Here is a 16,355-nt window from a genome sequence, read left to right as displayed (position 1 = left end):
AAAGTGTTTCTCTCTAAATTGAGAAATTATTAAACTGATCTGAACAATTTACTTTAGGTTCCAAGGATGGCACAAAGCACCCAGTTAGGAAGAAATCCTGTAGTTATGAAGAATCTCCTTCTCCTGAGTTTTTAAACATCATGATCCTTAACCTGTAGCTCTTTGGGACATTTTTAATTGATTCTAAGGCCAGAAGGGACTCATTTGATCATCTAGTCCAACCTCCTACATAACACAGGCCATAGAACTTCCTTGAAATAATTCCTGTTTGAACTAGAGCAGGTCTTTTAGAAAAACATCCAGTCTTGATTTTAAAATTGTCAGTGATGAAGAATCCACCATGACCCTTGGTAAACTACTCCAATGGTTAATTACTTTGACTGTTAAAAAATTATACCTTATTTCCAGTCTGAATTTGTCTAACTTCAGCTTCCAGCCATTGGATTGAAGAACCTATTATCAAATATTTGTTCCCCATGTAGGTACTTACCACCTAATCAAGTCATCCTTAACCTTCTCTTTGTTACCCTAAATAGATTGAGCTCCTAGCATTTATCACTATAACGTTTTCTAATCCATTTGTCATTCACATGTCTTTGCTCTGCACCCTCCCCAATTTATCAACATCCTTCTTGAATTGTGGACGCCAGAACTGGACACCATGTTCAGCAGTGGTCAAAGCAGTGCCAAATATGGAGATTCACCCTACTCCTGGTCAAGATTCCCCTGTTTGTGCATTCAAGTATCACATTAACTCTTTTAGCCATAGCATTACATTGGGAGCTCATATTCAGTTATTATCTACCAAAACCCGAAGTCTTTTTTCAAGGTCCCTGCTTCTCAGGATAGAACCCCACATCCTGTAAATAAATCCCCAGGAGTCTATGTCTCAGACAAAGCACAAGCTATTCCCATCTTGCCTGACATATACAAGGCTGCTCAAGGAGTATTGAGTGAAGTGACTGGAGTGGTCATGATTCCACCTGATCCCTGCAAGCAATAAGGAAGTAGGGAGATGGAGGAAATACTATGGGAAATAGAATTGCAGAAAGCTGCAAAATAGTTCTGGATCGGGTTCTTGACATTGCATTATAATTTGGGTATCAGAGCCTTTCATCAATAGAAGATGGCATTGTCAAGATGACGACCATCAAAACAGAACATCTGGAACTCACTCCAACTTTATGGTTGTCTACTATTCCATTCATGGAGGAAATAACTCTTCAGTTCTGCAAATCTGATGTGATGAATGAGAATTGCTTTGATTGAGGTATATCAGATTCAGCTGACAGATCATGGGTTATTGTAAGTAGTTTAGTTTGAAATATATCACACGCTATTCAAAGATAAAGAATAAAAACTAATTTCAGTGTTTGAAAGCAACCTTATGCCCTCATAGGCCTCGATACAACAAAGCACAAACATATACTTTAAACATGCAAGTAGTCTAATTGATTTTGGTCCCACACCAACTTCAATGGGACTACTCACATGAGTAAAATTAAGCATATACTTAAGTATTTTGTTCAGTGAAGAAAAACCTAGGCCAAGTATCAATTGAGGGGCAAATGAAGTAGCATGTCTCAGCATGTAGATAGAGTACTGAAATGCAGATTTTTAAAAGATACTCATTTGAAATTAGAGGTGGATCAAACTGAGATCTGATGCTGGTTCCAAAGTTAAGGGGTGTTCCGAGCACTTGTTTGGGTTCTGTCTAAGGGTTTTGGTTCAGCCCATTAGAGAGAGAAAGGGGTTAGCCACAAAATATAGATCAGATTCCTGTTCTGCTCCTAAAGTTTGGGGTGTTGGAATCTGGGATTTTGGTTTGAAAAGTATGTGGAAGTCAATATGCAGTACAATTCAAAAGCTGTTAAGAGGAATGTTGTAAAGAGGCATGATGGGAAACATTTCTTTTTGACAGACTTGAGGTATCTGAAACAGCCACCACTGGGACAGTCTTCCTTGACCTACGAGATCACTGCCAGGATATAGATGTTGAACCACCAAATAATGAATTTAAATTCACTGGACTGACCGGACTAGGAAGTAACAAATTTACACTGAATCCATCTGGCTCTGGAAAAATTGTGGTTAGTTAATTGTTTTGTTTTAGGAAGTCTCAATTAAGATGGCAGTTTCTTAAATCTAATTAAGGTATCTTCTAATACTCTGCATTCATTATCCTTTCAGGAAAAATTGTTATTCACATTGGGCTAGGGTGAAGTTTATTGAAACTGTTGATGAAATGCATGCATGATTTTTTGCGTGTGTGAGAATGTTCTTTATGGAGTCTTGAGATCATGATGCACAATTGCTCTTTATTCTAAAATCTGAAAGAATGGTTAAAACTGGGGAAAAAAACCAAAGCCATAGACTTGTTTGAAATCTCCTTTCTAAGGAGTGTGGGAGCACAAAGGAATGAGTTTCAAAGCACTATATTGACATTCATTGTTTAACATTGATATGGAAGCATAACACGAGCAACCAGGGGCAGGTCTCGGCAATTTAAACAGTGCCAGACTAATCCCAATTCACACAAGTGTTTGTAAAATACTACATGAGATCTTGGCTATTCAGAAGAAAGACTGACATTTTTTTCCACCAAATGCATCCGATGAAGTGAGCTGTAGCTCACGAAAGCTTATGCTCTAATAAATTTGTTAGTCTCTAAGGTGCCACAAGTACTCCTTTTCTTTTTGACATACCACAGAAATCCCAAACTCAAAACCGCCTCCTGACTGATAAGAATTGTAGAGCTACCGATCACTCTTGTTACAGTGTGTATGGTAACACCCATTGTTTCATGTTCTCTGTGTATATAAAATCTCCCCACTGTATTTTCTATTGCATGCATCCGATGAAGTGAGCTGTAGCCCACAAAAGCTTATGCTCAAATAAATTTGTTAGTCTCTAAGGTGCCACAAGTACTCCTTTTCTTTTTGCGGGTACAGACTAACACGGCTGCTACTCTGAAACCTGTCAAGGTGGTCAGTTCATACAAATGCACGTTGGGATTTGCACTTGTTTATTTCACATGACAGAACAATGGATTCCTTGTGCTGATATCAGTCAGATCTGCAGTTACAAGAACTCTGTCCCATTGCTTGGCATGTGTAATGTTGGTTGTCTGGTGGATAAAAACAGTGCAGATACACAAACCAGCAAGCACCTAGATATACTATTCAAAATAGGAGTACATTGCAGAAGCATGATAGATGTTGATGGACAGCAAACTACTTCCTCATCTACAAGGCTAAGAAACATTTGCATGACAACACAGGATTCATGGTCCTAATCTCCTCTGCTCACCATGGCTGTATAATGTAACATGCTGACTAAATGTGCCATTTCCCCTCCATTGGCTATTTCATAGAGGATAAGAGCCTACTACCGCTACCGGCTGAAGGAGTTACTATTTTAATTCAAATGGTAGAGACTTGAGCTTTAGTGCTGACAACCCCAGTAAGGGTGCTACAAAGGATGGCACAATGCAAGAGACTGGGTTTTAATTCCCCATTTGGGCAACCACTTTGTAACAACTCTCCCCAGGGATTATCATCAGTGACTGAACCCGAGACCTTCAGCATAGGCCTATACCCCATGATCTAAAGCAGGGGTTCTCACCCTTTTTCTTTCTGAGGCTCCTCCAACATTCTAGATAAACTCCATGGCCAACCTATGCCACTGCAACTATTTTTCAGCATATCCAGTAGATTAAATACCAGGGCCGGCATTAGGGGGTAGCAAGCAGGGCAATTGCCGGGGGCCCTGCAAAGCTATATTGCTTGGGCTTTGACTTCAGCCCTGCACGGTGGGGCTTGGGCTTTAGCTTTCTGCCCTGGGTTCCAGGGAGACTAATGCCAGCCTTACTCTCTGGTTTATTTTGGAGGACCCCCTGAAACCTGCTTGTGGCCCCCAGGAGGCCCCAGGCCCCTGGTTCAGAACCTCTGAGCGAAGGGATCAACATTGTTAGTTGGTGGTGGTGGTAGTAGGCAGCTTTTTTCCTCTTTATGGACCAAACATGAGACAAGGGACTGGTTACACTTAGCCAGCCGGTTACACACACTTTGAACTCAAAGATAAAAAGATCAAGACTTTCCGCTACAGGTAACACGGGCCACCTACAACTTTAGCTAAAGGAGAATGAAACTTCTTGGCTGTAATTAAGTTAGGAATTGAGTGTATTCAGTCCTGTAATTTATTAATTGCTTGTATAATTCAAAGAGGGCAGATATATATGTACTTAGCCAGCACCTTGATAGAACACTGGAAATCATCATTTGTTTGGTGTGTGCTGTGACTTTATGTAACAAGGTATAAATACAGTTTCCTTTTTTTAATCTAGTTGATTGGAGATCTGGATTTCGAAAATCCAGATAATCTAGCAGTTGAGGAATATACTTTGACAGCTGTGGTGCAAGATATTGCTCAGCCTTACTATACTAGCAAGTATCCCTTTTATTCTTCTTTGAGATTTTTTTCTATGCTGTTACTGCATAGAAGAAGGAATGTTATTCAAAATATATTTATATTCAACAGATGTTTTCATAGCCATACTTAACCATTAGTTAATCTTCCATTATATTTCCAGATAATATCTACATTTACATCAAAATAATTCCGGTGAATGAATTCTTCCCAGGCTTCAATAATCCATCATATGTATTCAATGTTTCAGAAGTTACCCGAGGTACAGTAAGTAAAGGCTGTCCTACAGGTGTAAAGTTGTTACAGTGTAAAATAATCATCTTGGAGCAAAAATATTAGTTTATATTACAATAGTGCCTCAAAGCCCTGGCCAAGATCAGGACCCCACTGCACAACCTCAAAGTACAGAGTTTACATTGTAAATAGACAAAACAGGCAAAGGATGGGAGAAAGGAAGTATTTTTATGCCCCCTTTTACAAATTGGGGAGAGAGATTAAGTGACTTGCCAAAGGTTACATCAGTTCTTGGTTCTACCACAGAATTGCTAACACACCTCTCTTGGGCAAGATCCTCACTCCCACTCTGGCCACTTTATACTATGTAAAAGAGCATAAATGGGTCCAAAAAGCCTTGGTTCAGCTAAGGGATGATTCCTCTGTCTCTGGCACTGTGAATGACAGCCATAAAACTGCCTTCTGAGGACCCCTTGAAGCCTCTGTTGTAGTGGGTGTGTCACCATGCCCCTGAATCCCAGGGCAATACTTTAAGCATAAGACTGTCCATTCCTGCCTAGTAGAGTAGTATATACAAGGAAACAGAGTTAGATTTGCACTCACTTGGGGGTGGGGGAAAACGCATTTGTTGTGAGGAACCTATTTTTGCAGTAGCAGAAATTTGCAGGTTAAACAATTTGGCAAAAAACTTTCAAGCATGAGTTTTTCCACTTGTGCTGTCTGAGAATTTTTTGCACAGCTTTTACATGTGCCTCAGCCTCCCCTGTGGTCGCCCACTGCCTTTTCCACTTCTCCCTGCTCCACAGACCTTCCAGCTTGCTCTCTGCTCTAACAGCACCTTTTGTTCTGCAGTTATTCCTAAGCAACTTCTTTGCAGTGTTAGCCGTGTTTTCTTCCTCTGTGTAGAGTGCCTGCCAACTGTGTGTTTACAATGTCCCTTACCTGCAGCTGCATTTAACTCCAGCTTTTAAAATCTTTTTACTTGGAGTGTACAGTAATTGAGAGGAACAGACAGAATTTCATCAGGAATTTGAGGGATTTTTAGGAAGGAGGGGATAAAAGATATCATAGAATCTCAGGGCTGGAAGGAACCTCAGGAGGTCATCTAGTCCAACCCCCTGCTCAAAGCAGGGCCAATCCCCAATTTTTGGCCTAGATCCTTAAATTGCCCCCTCAAGGACTGAACTCACAACTCCTGGGTTTAGCAGGCCAATGCTCAAACCACTGAGCTATCCCTCCTAGATGGAAGTTAGTCTTTTGCAGGCATTTTCACTGGGTTTAAAGGGCCAGGTTTTTTCTAGTTCATACAGCATAGTTTCATTAACCAATTTTCATTGGCTGTGGAACTTTCCTATTATAACATGTTATTAAACCAAGCTTAAATTGGAGGCAGCAAAAATGTAAAAGTGAAAACTCACCCCCAAAATATAAGCTATAGTCTTTATTAAAATCCACTCTTCTACCACCCACTGGAGTGTTTCCCTCCCTCCCCACCACCATATTGAATTTTAAAAAATGACCCATATATTGAGACTGTGAAACCTGATATTTTTTCTAACAGCATTGAGACACACATTACCCATTGGCTAAATATACAGTAAAGCAGAACGGTAACTCGCCACCAGCGTACCCCCTCATAGCTGAGCTTGTGCAGCAGGGTCTTCTCTTCTGGTGTCTCCTACTGACAGCTGCTCCAGGCTGGGAAGGAGTTGATGAGAGCCTATTGTTTCTGTCAGCCCTGTGCTGTTACACCTGTGAGAGTTGCTAAGCCTGGAGGGAGGAGTTAAGAGGAAAGAGTCTAGCTCACTAGTGGCTGACCAGAAGGAGATGTGGACCTCTCAAGGAAGGCCTGGTCTACTTCTCGTGACTCAGATCAGTTACAAGGAACAAAGCAAATTGAAAGGTCCCTATCTACCCTGGAAGGCTCTGGTATCTAAGAGGCTCTGGATAGGCCCTGGGTCCCAGGCCAGGTTTCCTCCGGGCAGCTTCTAGGCTTCCTCTGGCCTCAACCAGGCCTTCCTTTAAGGGCTTAGCTCAAGAGATCCAATCCTTCTCCTGGTCAGCCACTACTGAGCTGGGTTTTTCCTCTTTGACTCCTCCCTTCAGGCTTGACACTTCTGGCAGGTTTTAATGGGTGGGGCTGACTGAGCTCACAGGCTGTCATTAACCTTTTCCCAACAAGGGAGGGGTCACATCATCTGAAGATGGCCACAACTGTAGATAGAAAAAAAAGACAATGCACAGAACCATCACTTGAAAAAAGTATGGCAGGCTTACAGCAAAATTGCAAGATATGACTGGGCCTGCAATACCTACCAAATCCTGGCCTGCGTTCAGGGGGGAACATGTTGAGGCTGCTTCTGAAACTCTACAAGCTTTGTGTGGTTTGAAAGCACCTGTTTGAGCTCAGTGATGCTTTTCAAGCAAAACCACAGAACAAAGGATGGTGTAATGGTAAGGCACTGGACTGGGACTCAGGAGATGTGGGTTCAATTCCTGTCTCCTCAGAAGAGGAGGGCTTTCTGGTGGCTTGGCAGGCTAGTATTCCCTGGCAGTATGGCTTCTGCAGGAGCTAAAATGTCAAGTTGCTGATGGGAATCCAGGAGAGCAGAGACATAGTGTGGAGGCCAGGGCCCTGATCTTCAGCTGTTTTCCCTAGATTCATGCAGCTATCAGGAATGCTTTGGTTTTGGAGACCTGTTAGTTCCAGGGTGTAGGGGTGAGGCTAGACATCATACACTGCCTCTCTGTAGGCACAATATGGGGAACCTCATGGAGTTTCCTGTCTTGCATGCGCTTCCCTCCTCCCACCTGTGTGATTCAGACCTTTGTAATGTAATCATTTAAATAAATCTATGAAAAACACACGTGACTATAAACCTCTGTGTCCATCACAGAGTTTTGCTGGATTCTGCAGAATGCTTATAGGAGTTAAACGAGTGCTAATGTAAGCCTTTAAATACTGTTGCTTTAAAAACCCTTTGCAAAACAGCACACAGTTTTGGAGAAAATACAGATGTGGGCTCTAATGGGATTCTGGGGTTGGGGTAGTGCTAGCAGAAAGCATGGTGGTGTCACACCAACTAGGAGCTAGCAATCTGCAGCAGGGCTGGAATTCACAGAGCCAGGAGGAGAAATATATGAAATGCTGATGGCCTCAGTGACAACAGCTCCTCAACCTCCCCTCCCTGCTTCACTTTGAGCATTTAGCCTATAGTTCATAAGAAGCTGGTTATTTAAATATGAATTTAGGGTGAAATTAACTCCTACACAGAAGTCACTCTAGCATCATATATGAAAAATCATATATATGGGGAAACTGACAGCCAAAATGTGGGAAACTTTTGGATTTCTTCACTCTCCTCTTTTTTTTGGGAGAGGGAGGGGGTTGGTTTAAAAAAAAAACAAACAACTATTGAGGACTCGTTTATACTGAGAAGTTAATTCAGATTAAGGTAGCGTGTGAACTTCAAGCACAGCATTTATTCCTGATTAAGTCCTGGTGTGGACACACACATACCAGAATAAGAATACCTTTGGAAATGGTATAAGCTAATTTGGAATAAGGGACTATTATTCTGGAATAACTACTTGTGTAGACAAGTCCTAAATTAGAGTTACAACAAAATCTGCCTACATCATTTGAACTAAGAAACTCACTTAGGAGGAGCCTTATAGTCTGTACATTTCATTTTGTATGTAACTTTTTTAAAAGTTAAGATAACATGACTCTTCTTTTCAGGTGGATCCAGCATTGGAAAAGTGAGTGCAACAGACAAGGATTTACCATTTACTGGAATTACATATTCCATTGTAGCTGGAGGAGGTACCCTTTCTTATACAAATATATTTTGGATCGACCCAAATGAAGGAAATCTGGAGATTATAGCTACATTAGACTATGAAACAACACAGAAGTACATTCTCACAGTGCAAGCTTCTGATGCAGAGAAGCTTGCTACAGTGTCCGTGAGTAAAACTATACCACTTTTGCAAACGTCACCCCCACCTGAGGCAAAATTTAGCCTATGTCCATGGTCATCCCAAGACCTATGCACCACTCGACTCCCACAGAAGTGATATTAAGGCTGTGGGCCGGCTCTCTACACAGAGCTGAATTTCACACAAAGGGAGAATACAGTGGGAGTGAGCAGGGAGTCCTGGCATTAAAAAACAAACAAACAAACAACATTTTTATTTGTTTTTTTTCCTTTAAACACTTTCTTTTATCTGCCTGTTATTCATTCTTGATATTGTTGGTGGGCAGCGAAAGAGCTTTCTGTGTATCCACAAAGGCCGTAAAGTGCATGCCTACACTTACAGCAGCATGTTGAGTACAGATACTGCACACCCAGCTAGCACGGGTATAAATAGCTGTGTAGACAGTGAGGCACAGCTTAAGTGAGGGGAGTAGAGTGCCCAGCACTCCTGATATCTAGGCTATACACCCTACATGGCCAAGCAATGCCTCCCATGTCTACATTGCTATTTTTAGCAGCATAGTGTCTCCCCGCTACAGGAGCCTTTCCCCACCACAGTGAAAGGCTGCAGCAATGGGGAAAGGCGCTAGCAGTTTCCTGCTGCCCGAGCCTCTCTCTGCTGTCTCCCACCTTCCAGAGCCATTCCTGGATGCAGTGAAAAACTCTGGCAGTGGGGAGCTGCTGGATCCTTTCCTCACTGCTGGTGCCTTTCATGGCCACATGTGGCTACACAGCACAGTGACAAGTATGGATGCAGCCTGCCTTTCACTGTGGCGTATACCTGCATGTGTAGTACCTGTATTGTCAGGGCTGTCCTTAGGATTTATTTCAGAGTAGCAGCCGTGTTAGTCTGTATCCGCAAAAAGAAAAGGAGGACTTGTGGCACCTCAGAGACTAACAAATTTATTTGAGCATAAGCTTTCGTGAGCTACAGCTCACTTCACTACATGCATCCAATGAAGTGAACTGTAGCTCACGAAAGCTTATGCTCAAATAAATTTGTTAGCCTCTAAGGTGCCACAAGTACTCCTTTTCTTCTTAGGGATTTATGGGGCCCTACGCAGTATTATTAAACTGGTGCCCCATGCCCAATGGCAGCCTGAGCTCACAGCCCAGGGGGGAGGTGGGGGTGGGACGAGACAGCAAAAGGATAAAAAGACTCCCGGCCCGCCTCACGGTGGCGGAGAATCACAGTTCCCCACAGAGACCCCGCCCGTACCCTCTCCCTCACGCAGGATGGACATGCAGAAGGTACCTAATTAAAAGCACTAAATTTGGGAATAAAAAATGTCAGTCACAGGTTTTTTGATATGCCCTGAAGTTTGTCAGACATTTATTTGCAAAAACTTTGTAGTAAGGGCGAGTCAGCTGTCTTGCTGAACACAAAATTAAATATTATGGAATACATGATGCAGCTCTTCTGTTTTACATTTTCTTAATCAGTATTTCTAAACTGATTTTATATTTTAAATGTACTCTTAAGCCTTCATAAAGTATTCATTCCAGATTACTACATATTTAACTCACTGAAACAAAGTCATTATTTTAAATTAATCAGTCACAAAGGTTTAGGGTGTTCATAACAATGTTCATTGCTTTTAGAAAAAGGGAACGCTAATACACTAATTTACTTTGTGTGATCTCCATAACAATAGACATGTTTATGAAATTTCACCAACTTTTTTTTTTTAAGTTTCCAAAGATTTTAGGCATAACCAAGGATTTTATATCTTACTAAGGTTTTGTTGGAGGGTTCTCTTAAAACTAGTTCATCAGATAATCAGAAGTAAAGAAAACTGGACAAAGAGTTTCCCTATCTGGAAGGAAAGGGGTGTTCTTCCTTTAAGGACTCTCTTCAATTGAAGCGGGGGGGGGGGTGACGGGAGAAAGGGAAGGACACAGACTTTCCAAGCAAGTTTTTTTTTTTTTTACTATAGTAATTAAAATGTGTATTTTAGATAAGGGTGGTCTTTTAAGGATTTATTTAAAAAACTATATGTCTGAAGACCCAAGCATTTAAGGCTAAAGATGATTGTGCATCTAAAAATCTATGCAAGGATTTTTTAGAGATGTGATTTTATAATCTTCACCAACTCACTAATGAAATATTTTTAAAGCAAATTTTAAACTAAAGGTCCTGCAGACTGACATGTTCTGACTAAATATTACAGTAATGCACAACTGTTTTTGTCAGTAAATTCAGAAACTGGCAGTATATACCTGGGGTTTGGCAAATGCCTGTGAAATGGCTTCATTACCCCTTGAATAGCTCTTTAACAGTTTGAGTGTTCGCAAAAAGAAAAGGAGTACCTGTGATTATGCAAGTTTGAGTGTTGTGCTAATAGGTCTGGTAGGCTGGAGGCTTTTTCACTTTTAAATACTAGATCCCCTCCCATGGAAGACTCACCAGGCTGCAACAGCCAGCTGTGGGAGCCTGCAGGAAGAGTCAGAAGAGGGATAAGTTTCAGAGTAGCAGCTATGTTAGTCTGTATTCTCAAAAAAGAAAAAGGAGTACTTGTGGCACCTTAGAGACTAACAAATTTATTTGAGCATAAACTTTCGTGAGCTACAGCTCACTTCATCGGATGCATTTGGTGGAAAAAACAGAGGAGAGATTTATATATACACACAGAGAACATGAAACAATGGGTTTATCATACACACTGTAGGCGAGTGATCACTTAAGATGAGCTATTACCAGCAGGAAGGGGGGGGGGAGGAGGAAAACCTTTTGTGGTGATAATCAAGGTGGGCCATTTCCAGCAGTTAACAAGAACGTCTGAGGAACAGTAGGGGGTGGGGTGGGGGGAGAAATAACATGGGGAAATAGTTTTACTTTATGTAATGACCCATCCACTCCCAGGCTCTATTCAAGCCTAAGTTAATTGTATCCAGTTTGCAAATTAATTCCAATTCAGCACTCTCTCGTTGGAGTCTATTTTTGAAGTTTTTTTGTTGAAGGATAGCCATTCTCAGGTCTGTAATCGTGTGACCGGAGAGATTGAAGTGTTCTCCGACTGGTTTTTGAATGTTATAAGGGATAGGAAAGCCAGAGATGTCGACACTAAGACCCAGTGGTGCCCCAAATTTTCAGGTGCCTTATGCAGCTGCGTGTGTTGTGTATGCTTAAGGATGGCCCTGTGTACTGTACACGCCACTGTAAGTGTAGACATAAGCTTACATTCACTCCTTATATGTTTCAGAGAACACCAAACTTCTGTGCATATAAACTGTTTCCTTCAGTGGTTAACATCTCTTTACCCCATTTTTGCATTAAATTTGATTTTGCTATTCAAAAAATTATTATCTCCAAGAATTTAGACCCAATTTTCCATTCCAGCCAATAACTGCTTGGTGAAGGAACAAGGAGGGTTGGGGGGAGAATGCTTACCTTCTCACTGCCCCTCATCTCCACATGGGGAAGGGTTGATCTACATGAGAAGGGCTCCCTTCATGAATGGAACAGTCATACAATCATAGAAGATTAGGGTTGGAAGAGACCTCAGGAGGTCATCTAGTCCAGTGGTTCTCAAAGCCGGTCTGCTGCTTGTTCAGGGAAAGCCCCTGGCGGGCCGGACTGGTTTGTTTACCTGCCGCATCTGCAGGTTCAGCCAATCGCGGCTCCCACTGGCCGCGGTTTGCCGCTCCAGGCTAATGGGGGCTGCGGGAAGCAGCACGGGCCAAGGGACGTGCTGGCCACCCTTCCCACAGCCCCCATTGGCCTGGAATGGTGAACTGTGGCCAGTGGGAGTCGTGATCGGCCAAACCTGCAGACACGTCAGGTAAACAAACTGGTCTGGCCCGCCAGGGGCTTTCCCTGAACAAGCGGTGGACCGGCTTTGAGAACCATTGATCTAGTCGAACCCCCTGCTCAAAGCAGGGCCAACCCCAACTAAATCATCCCAGCCAGGGCTTTGTCAAACCAGGCCGTAAAAACCTCAGTCGCTGAATTATTATTAAATGCCAAGAAGCTTAATTAACATTTGTGAAGCACTTTGAGAAACTTGACTGGCTAGATCTAATAAGTGTAAAGTATTATTTTCCATTCTGACTATGACATACTTTAGGCAATTCAAAAAAATCAAAAGTCCCACATAAAAAAAAGTTCAATGTTAACACATAATTGCCTTAAGGAATCTGAGTTCTAAAGAAACATTGGTCACAACATGAGTTCAGGAGTACCCGTGGCACCTTAGAGACTAACAAATTTATTAGAGCATAAGCTTTCGTGAGCTACAGCTCACTTCATCGGATGCATTTGGTGGAAAAAGCAGAGGAGAGATTTATATACACACACACACACACACACAGAGAACATGAAACAATGGGTTTATCATACACACTGTAAGGAGAGTGATCACTTAAGATAAGCCATCACCAACAGCAGGGGGGGGAAGGAGGAAAACCTTTCATGGTGACAAGCAGGTAGGCTAATTCCAGCAGTTAACAAGAATTTCTGAGGAACAGTGGGGGGGGGGGGGAGGGAGAAATACCATAGGGAAATAGTTTTACTTTGTGTAATGACTCATCCATTCCCAGTCTCTATTCAAGCCTAAGTTAATTGTATCCAGTTTGCAAATTAATTCCAATTCAGCAGTCTCTCGTTGGAGTCTGTTTTTGAAGCTTTTTTGTTGAAGTATAGCCACTCTTAGGTCTGTAATCGAGTGACCAGAGTGATTGAAGTGTTCTCCAACTGGTTTTTGAATGTTATAATTCTTGACGTCTGATTTGTGTCCATTCATTCTTTTACGTAGAAACTGTCCATTTTGACCAATGTACATGGCAGAGGGGCATTGCTGGCACATGATGGCATATATCACATTGGTAGATGCGCAGGTGAACGAGCCTCTGATAGTGTGGCTGATGTGATTAGGCCCTATGATGGTATCCCCTGAATAGATATGTGGACAGAGTTGGCAACGGGCTTTGTTGCAAGGATAGGTTCCTGGGTTAGTGGTTCTGTTGTGTGGTGTGTGGTTGCTGGTGAGTATTTGCTTCAGATTGGGGGGCTGTCTGTAAGCAAGGACTGGTCTGTCTCCCAAGATCTGAGAGAGCGATGGGTCGTCCTTCAGGATAGGTTGTAGATCCTTGATGATGCGTTGGAGAGGTTTTAGTTGGGGGCTGAAGGTGATGGCTAGTGGCGTTCTGTTGTTTTCTTTGTTGGGCCTGTCCTGTAGTAGGTGACTTCTGGGTACTCTTCTGGCTCTGTCAATCTGTTTCTTCACTTCAGCAGGTGGGTATTGTAGTTGTAGGAATGCATGATAGAGATCTTGTAGGTGTTTGTCTCTGTCTGAGGGGTTGGAGCAAATGCGGTTATATCGTAGCGCTTGGCTGTAGACAATGGATCGAGTGGTATGATCTGGATGAAAGCTAGAGGCATGTAGGTAGGAATAGCGGTCAGTAGGTTTCCGATATAGGGTGGTGTTTATGTGACCATCGCTTATTAGCAAGATCTCTATCATGCATTCCTACAACTACAATACCCACCTGCTGAAGTGAAGAAACAGATTGACAGAGCCAGAAGAGTACCCAGAAGTCACCTACTACAGGACAGGCCCAACAAAGAAAACAACAGAACGCCACTAGCCATCACCTTCAGCCCCCAACTAAAACCTCTCCAACGCATCATCAAGGATCTACAACCTATCCTGAAGGACGACCCATCACTCTCACAGATCTTGGGAGACAGACCAGTCCTTGCTTACAGACAGCCCCCCAATCTGAAGCAAATACTCACCAGCAACCACACACCACACAACAGAACCACTAACCCAGGAACCTATCCTTGCAACAAAGCCCGTTGCCAACTCTGTCCACATATCTATTCAGGGGATACCATCATAGGGCCTAATCACATCAGCCACACTATCAGAGGCTCGTTCACCTGCGCATCTACCAATGTGATATATGCCATCATGTGCCAGCAATGCCCCTCTGCCATGTACATTGGCCAAACTGGACAGTCTCTACGTAAAAGAATGAATGGACACAAATCAGACGTCAAGAATTATAACATTCAAAAACCAGTTGGAGAACACTTCAATCTCTCTGGTCACTCGATCACAGACCTAAGAGTGGCTATCCTTCAACAAAAAAGCTTCAAAAACAGACTCCAACGAGAGACTGCTGAATTGGAATTAATTTGCAAATTGGATACAATTAACTTAGGCTTGAATAGAGACTGGGAATGGATGAGTCATTACACAAAGTAAAACTATTTCCCCATGGTATTTCTCCCTCCCACCCCACCCCCCACTGTTCCTCTGATATTCTTGTTAACTGCTGGAATTAGCCTACCTTGCTTGTCACCATGAAAGGTTTTCCTCCTTTCCCCCCCCCCCCCCCCCCCCCGCTGCTGGTGATGGCTTATCTTAAGTGATCACTCTCCTTACAGTGTGTATGATAAACCCATTGTTTCATGTTCTCTGTGTGTGTGTGTGTGTGTGTGTGTGTGTGTGTGTGTATATATATAAATCTCTCCTCTGCTTTTTCCACCAAATGCATCCGATGAAGTGAGCTGTAGCTCACAAAAGCTTATGCTCTAATAAATTTGTTAGTCTCTAAGGTGCCACGGGTACTCCTTTTCTTTTTGCGAATACAGACTAACACAGCTGCTACTCTGAAACATGAGTTCATAATCTCTTGAACTTTAACATGTCCAAGGCAAAAACTAAATTAATGGACCTTCCCTGCCACTCTTGTTTAAACTACTGTCAATAAAAAGAATGAAGAACAAATCCTACCAGCTACTAGAGCTGGTAATATTCTGGCACAGCATACTGGAAGAATCTCACCTGATCAGCTGGCTCTCTTTCAGGTAACCATCAATGTTCTAGAAGTAAATGATGAAAAACCAGTTTGTTCAGCCAATACCTATTCATTGGCAATCCCGGTAGACCTAGCTGTTGGGACCAACATTGAGGGTTTCAAGATAGTGTGTGTTGATCGCGATTCTAGTCCCAGATCTTTCCGGTACTTCATTAATTCAGGTACTGCACTTGTTTGACTCTTGAATGTCATTGTTACATGCCTGGTGCATGGGGAAAATGCTTGGATATAGACAGTCCATTTGATTTTGTGAATAAAATAGTCTAGTACATGTTACATGCTAATGCTGATATTGGCTACAGTTTAATAACATGGTGATAGACAGGCACTTTAGAAATAACTTAAAGATTAGTTAGTGAGAGCTTCCATTTAAATTACTGGTAAAACTCACATTGACTCACTGGAGCCAGCCAGACTGCTACTCCTCTTGTACACAGGGACAAGTTGTACTTTCAGTTATAACAGGGTAAACTGGAAAAACCCCAGGGGACTTAATGAAGTTCCAGTATTTCAGATTTCTATCAGTGTAACAGAGTGGAATTTGGGGCACTGCTCCAAACTGCTCGACAAAACTTGTGTCCTAACTCCATGCTGTACTCATTAAAATCCCTTTGTAAGAACATGTGCTTGGATACAAAAATCAATTATAAGCCAGGGTGCTGAGACATTTGGTGTTGCCTCATTTCACAAAAAGGAAGCCATTTGAACTTAGGAAAAACTTCTGCTTTTGAGGCAGTATCTGAGAATGGGGTAATGGATTAAACAGGTGATGCAGACAAATATCTTAAGCAGAGAGGGTGAGAGCCTCACCCCCACTCCAGTCCCTTTATACAACATAAAAGGCTCAGAGTAGCATAAAGGGATTCTAAAAGCCCTGGTCCTGGC

The 16,355-nt window shown here is 42.3% G+C and overlaps 1 protein-coding gene across 2 annotated transcripts in view; it reads left to right on the top strand.

Annotated features, from left to right (window-relative positions):
* CDHR3 (cadherin related family member 3) overlaps positions 1-16,355 on the top strand; it is a 72,680-nt gene that overhangs the window by 35,219 nt on the left and 21,106 nt on the right. For both annotated transcript variants that reach the window (XM_043497159.1, XM_038373993.2), the window contains exons 9-13: positions 1,922-2,090; positions 4,346-4,445; positions 4,592-4,690; positions 8,405-8,631; positions 15,460-15,631. In XM_043497159.1, the coding sequence (XP_043353094.1) occupies positions 1,922-2,090; positions 4,346-4,445; positions 4,592-4,690; positions 8,405-8,631; positions 15,460-15,631 (767 nt within the window). The remainder of the gene's footprint in view (positions 1-1,921; positions 2,091-4,345; positions 4,446-4,591; positions 4,691-8,404; positions 8,632-15,459; positions 15,632-16,355) is intronic.

The sequence above is a fragment of the Dermochelys coriacea genome, chromosome 1, assembly GCF_009764565.3.
Source record: "Dermochelys coriacea isolate rDerCor1 chromosome 1, rDerCor1.pri.v4, whole genome shotgun sequence".
Taxonomy (NCBI): Eukaryota; Metazoa; Chordata; order Testudines; family Dermochelyidae; genus Dermochelys; species Dermochelys coriacea.
The sequence above is the reverse complement of the archived record's forward strand: the minus strand, read 5'-3'. Positions and strand labels throughout refer to the sequence as shown.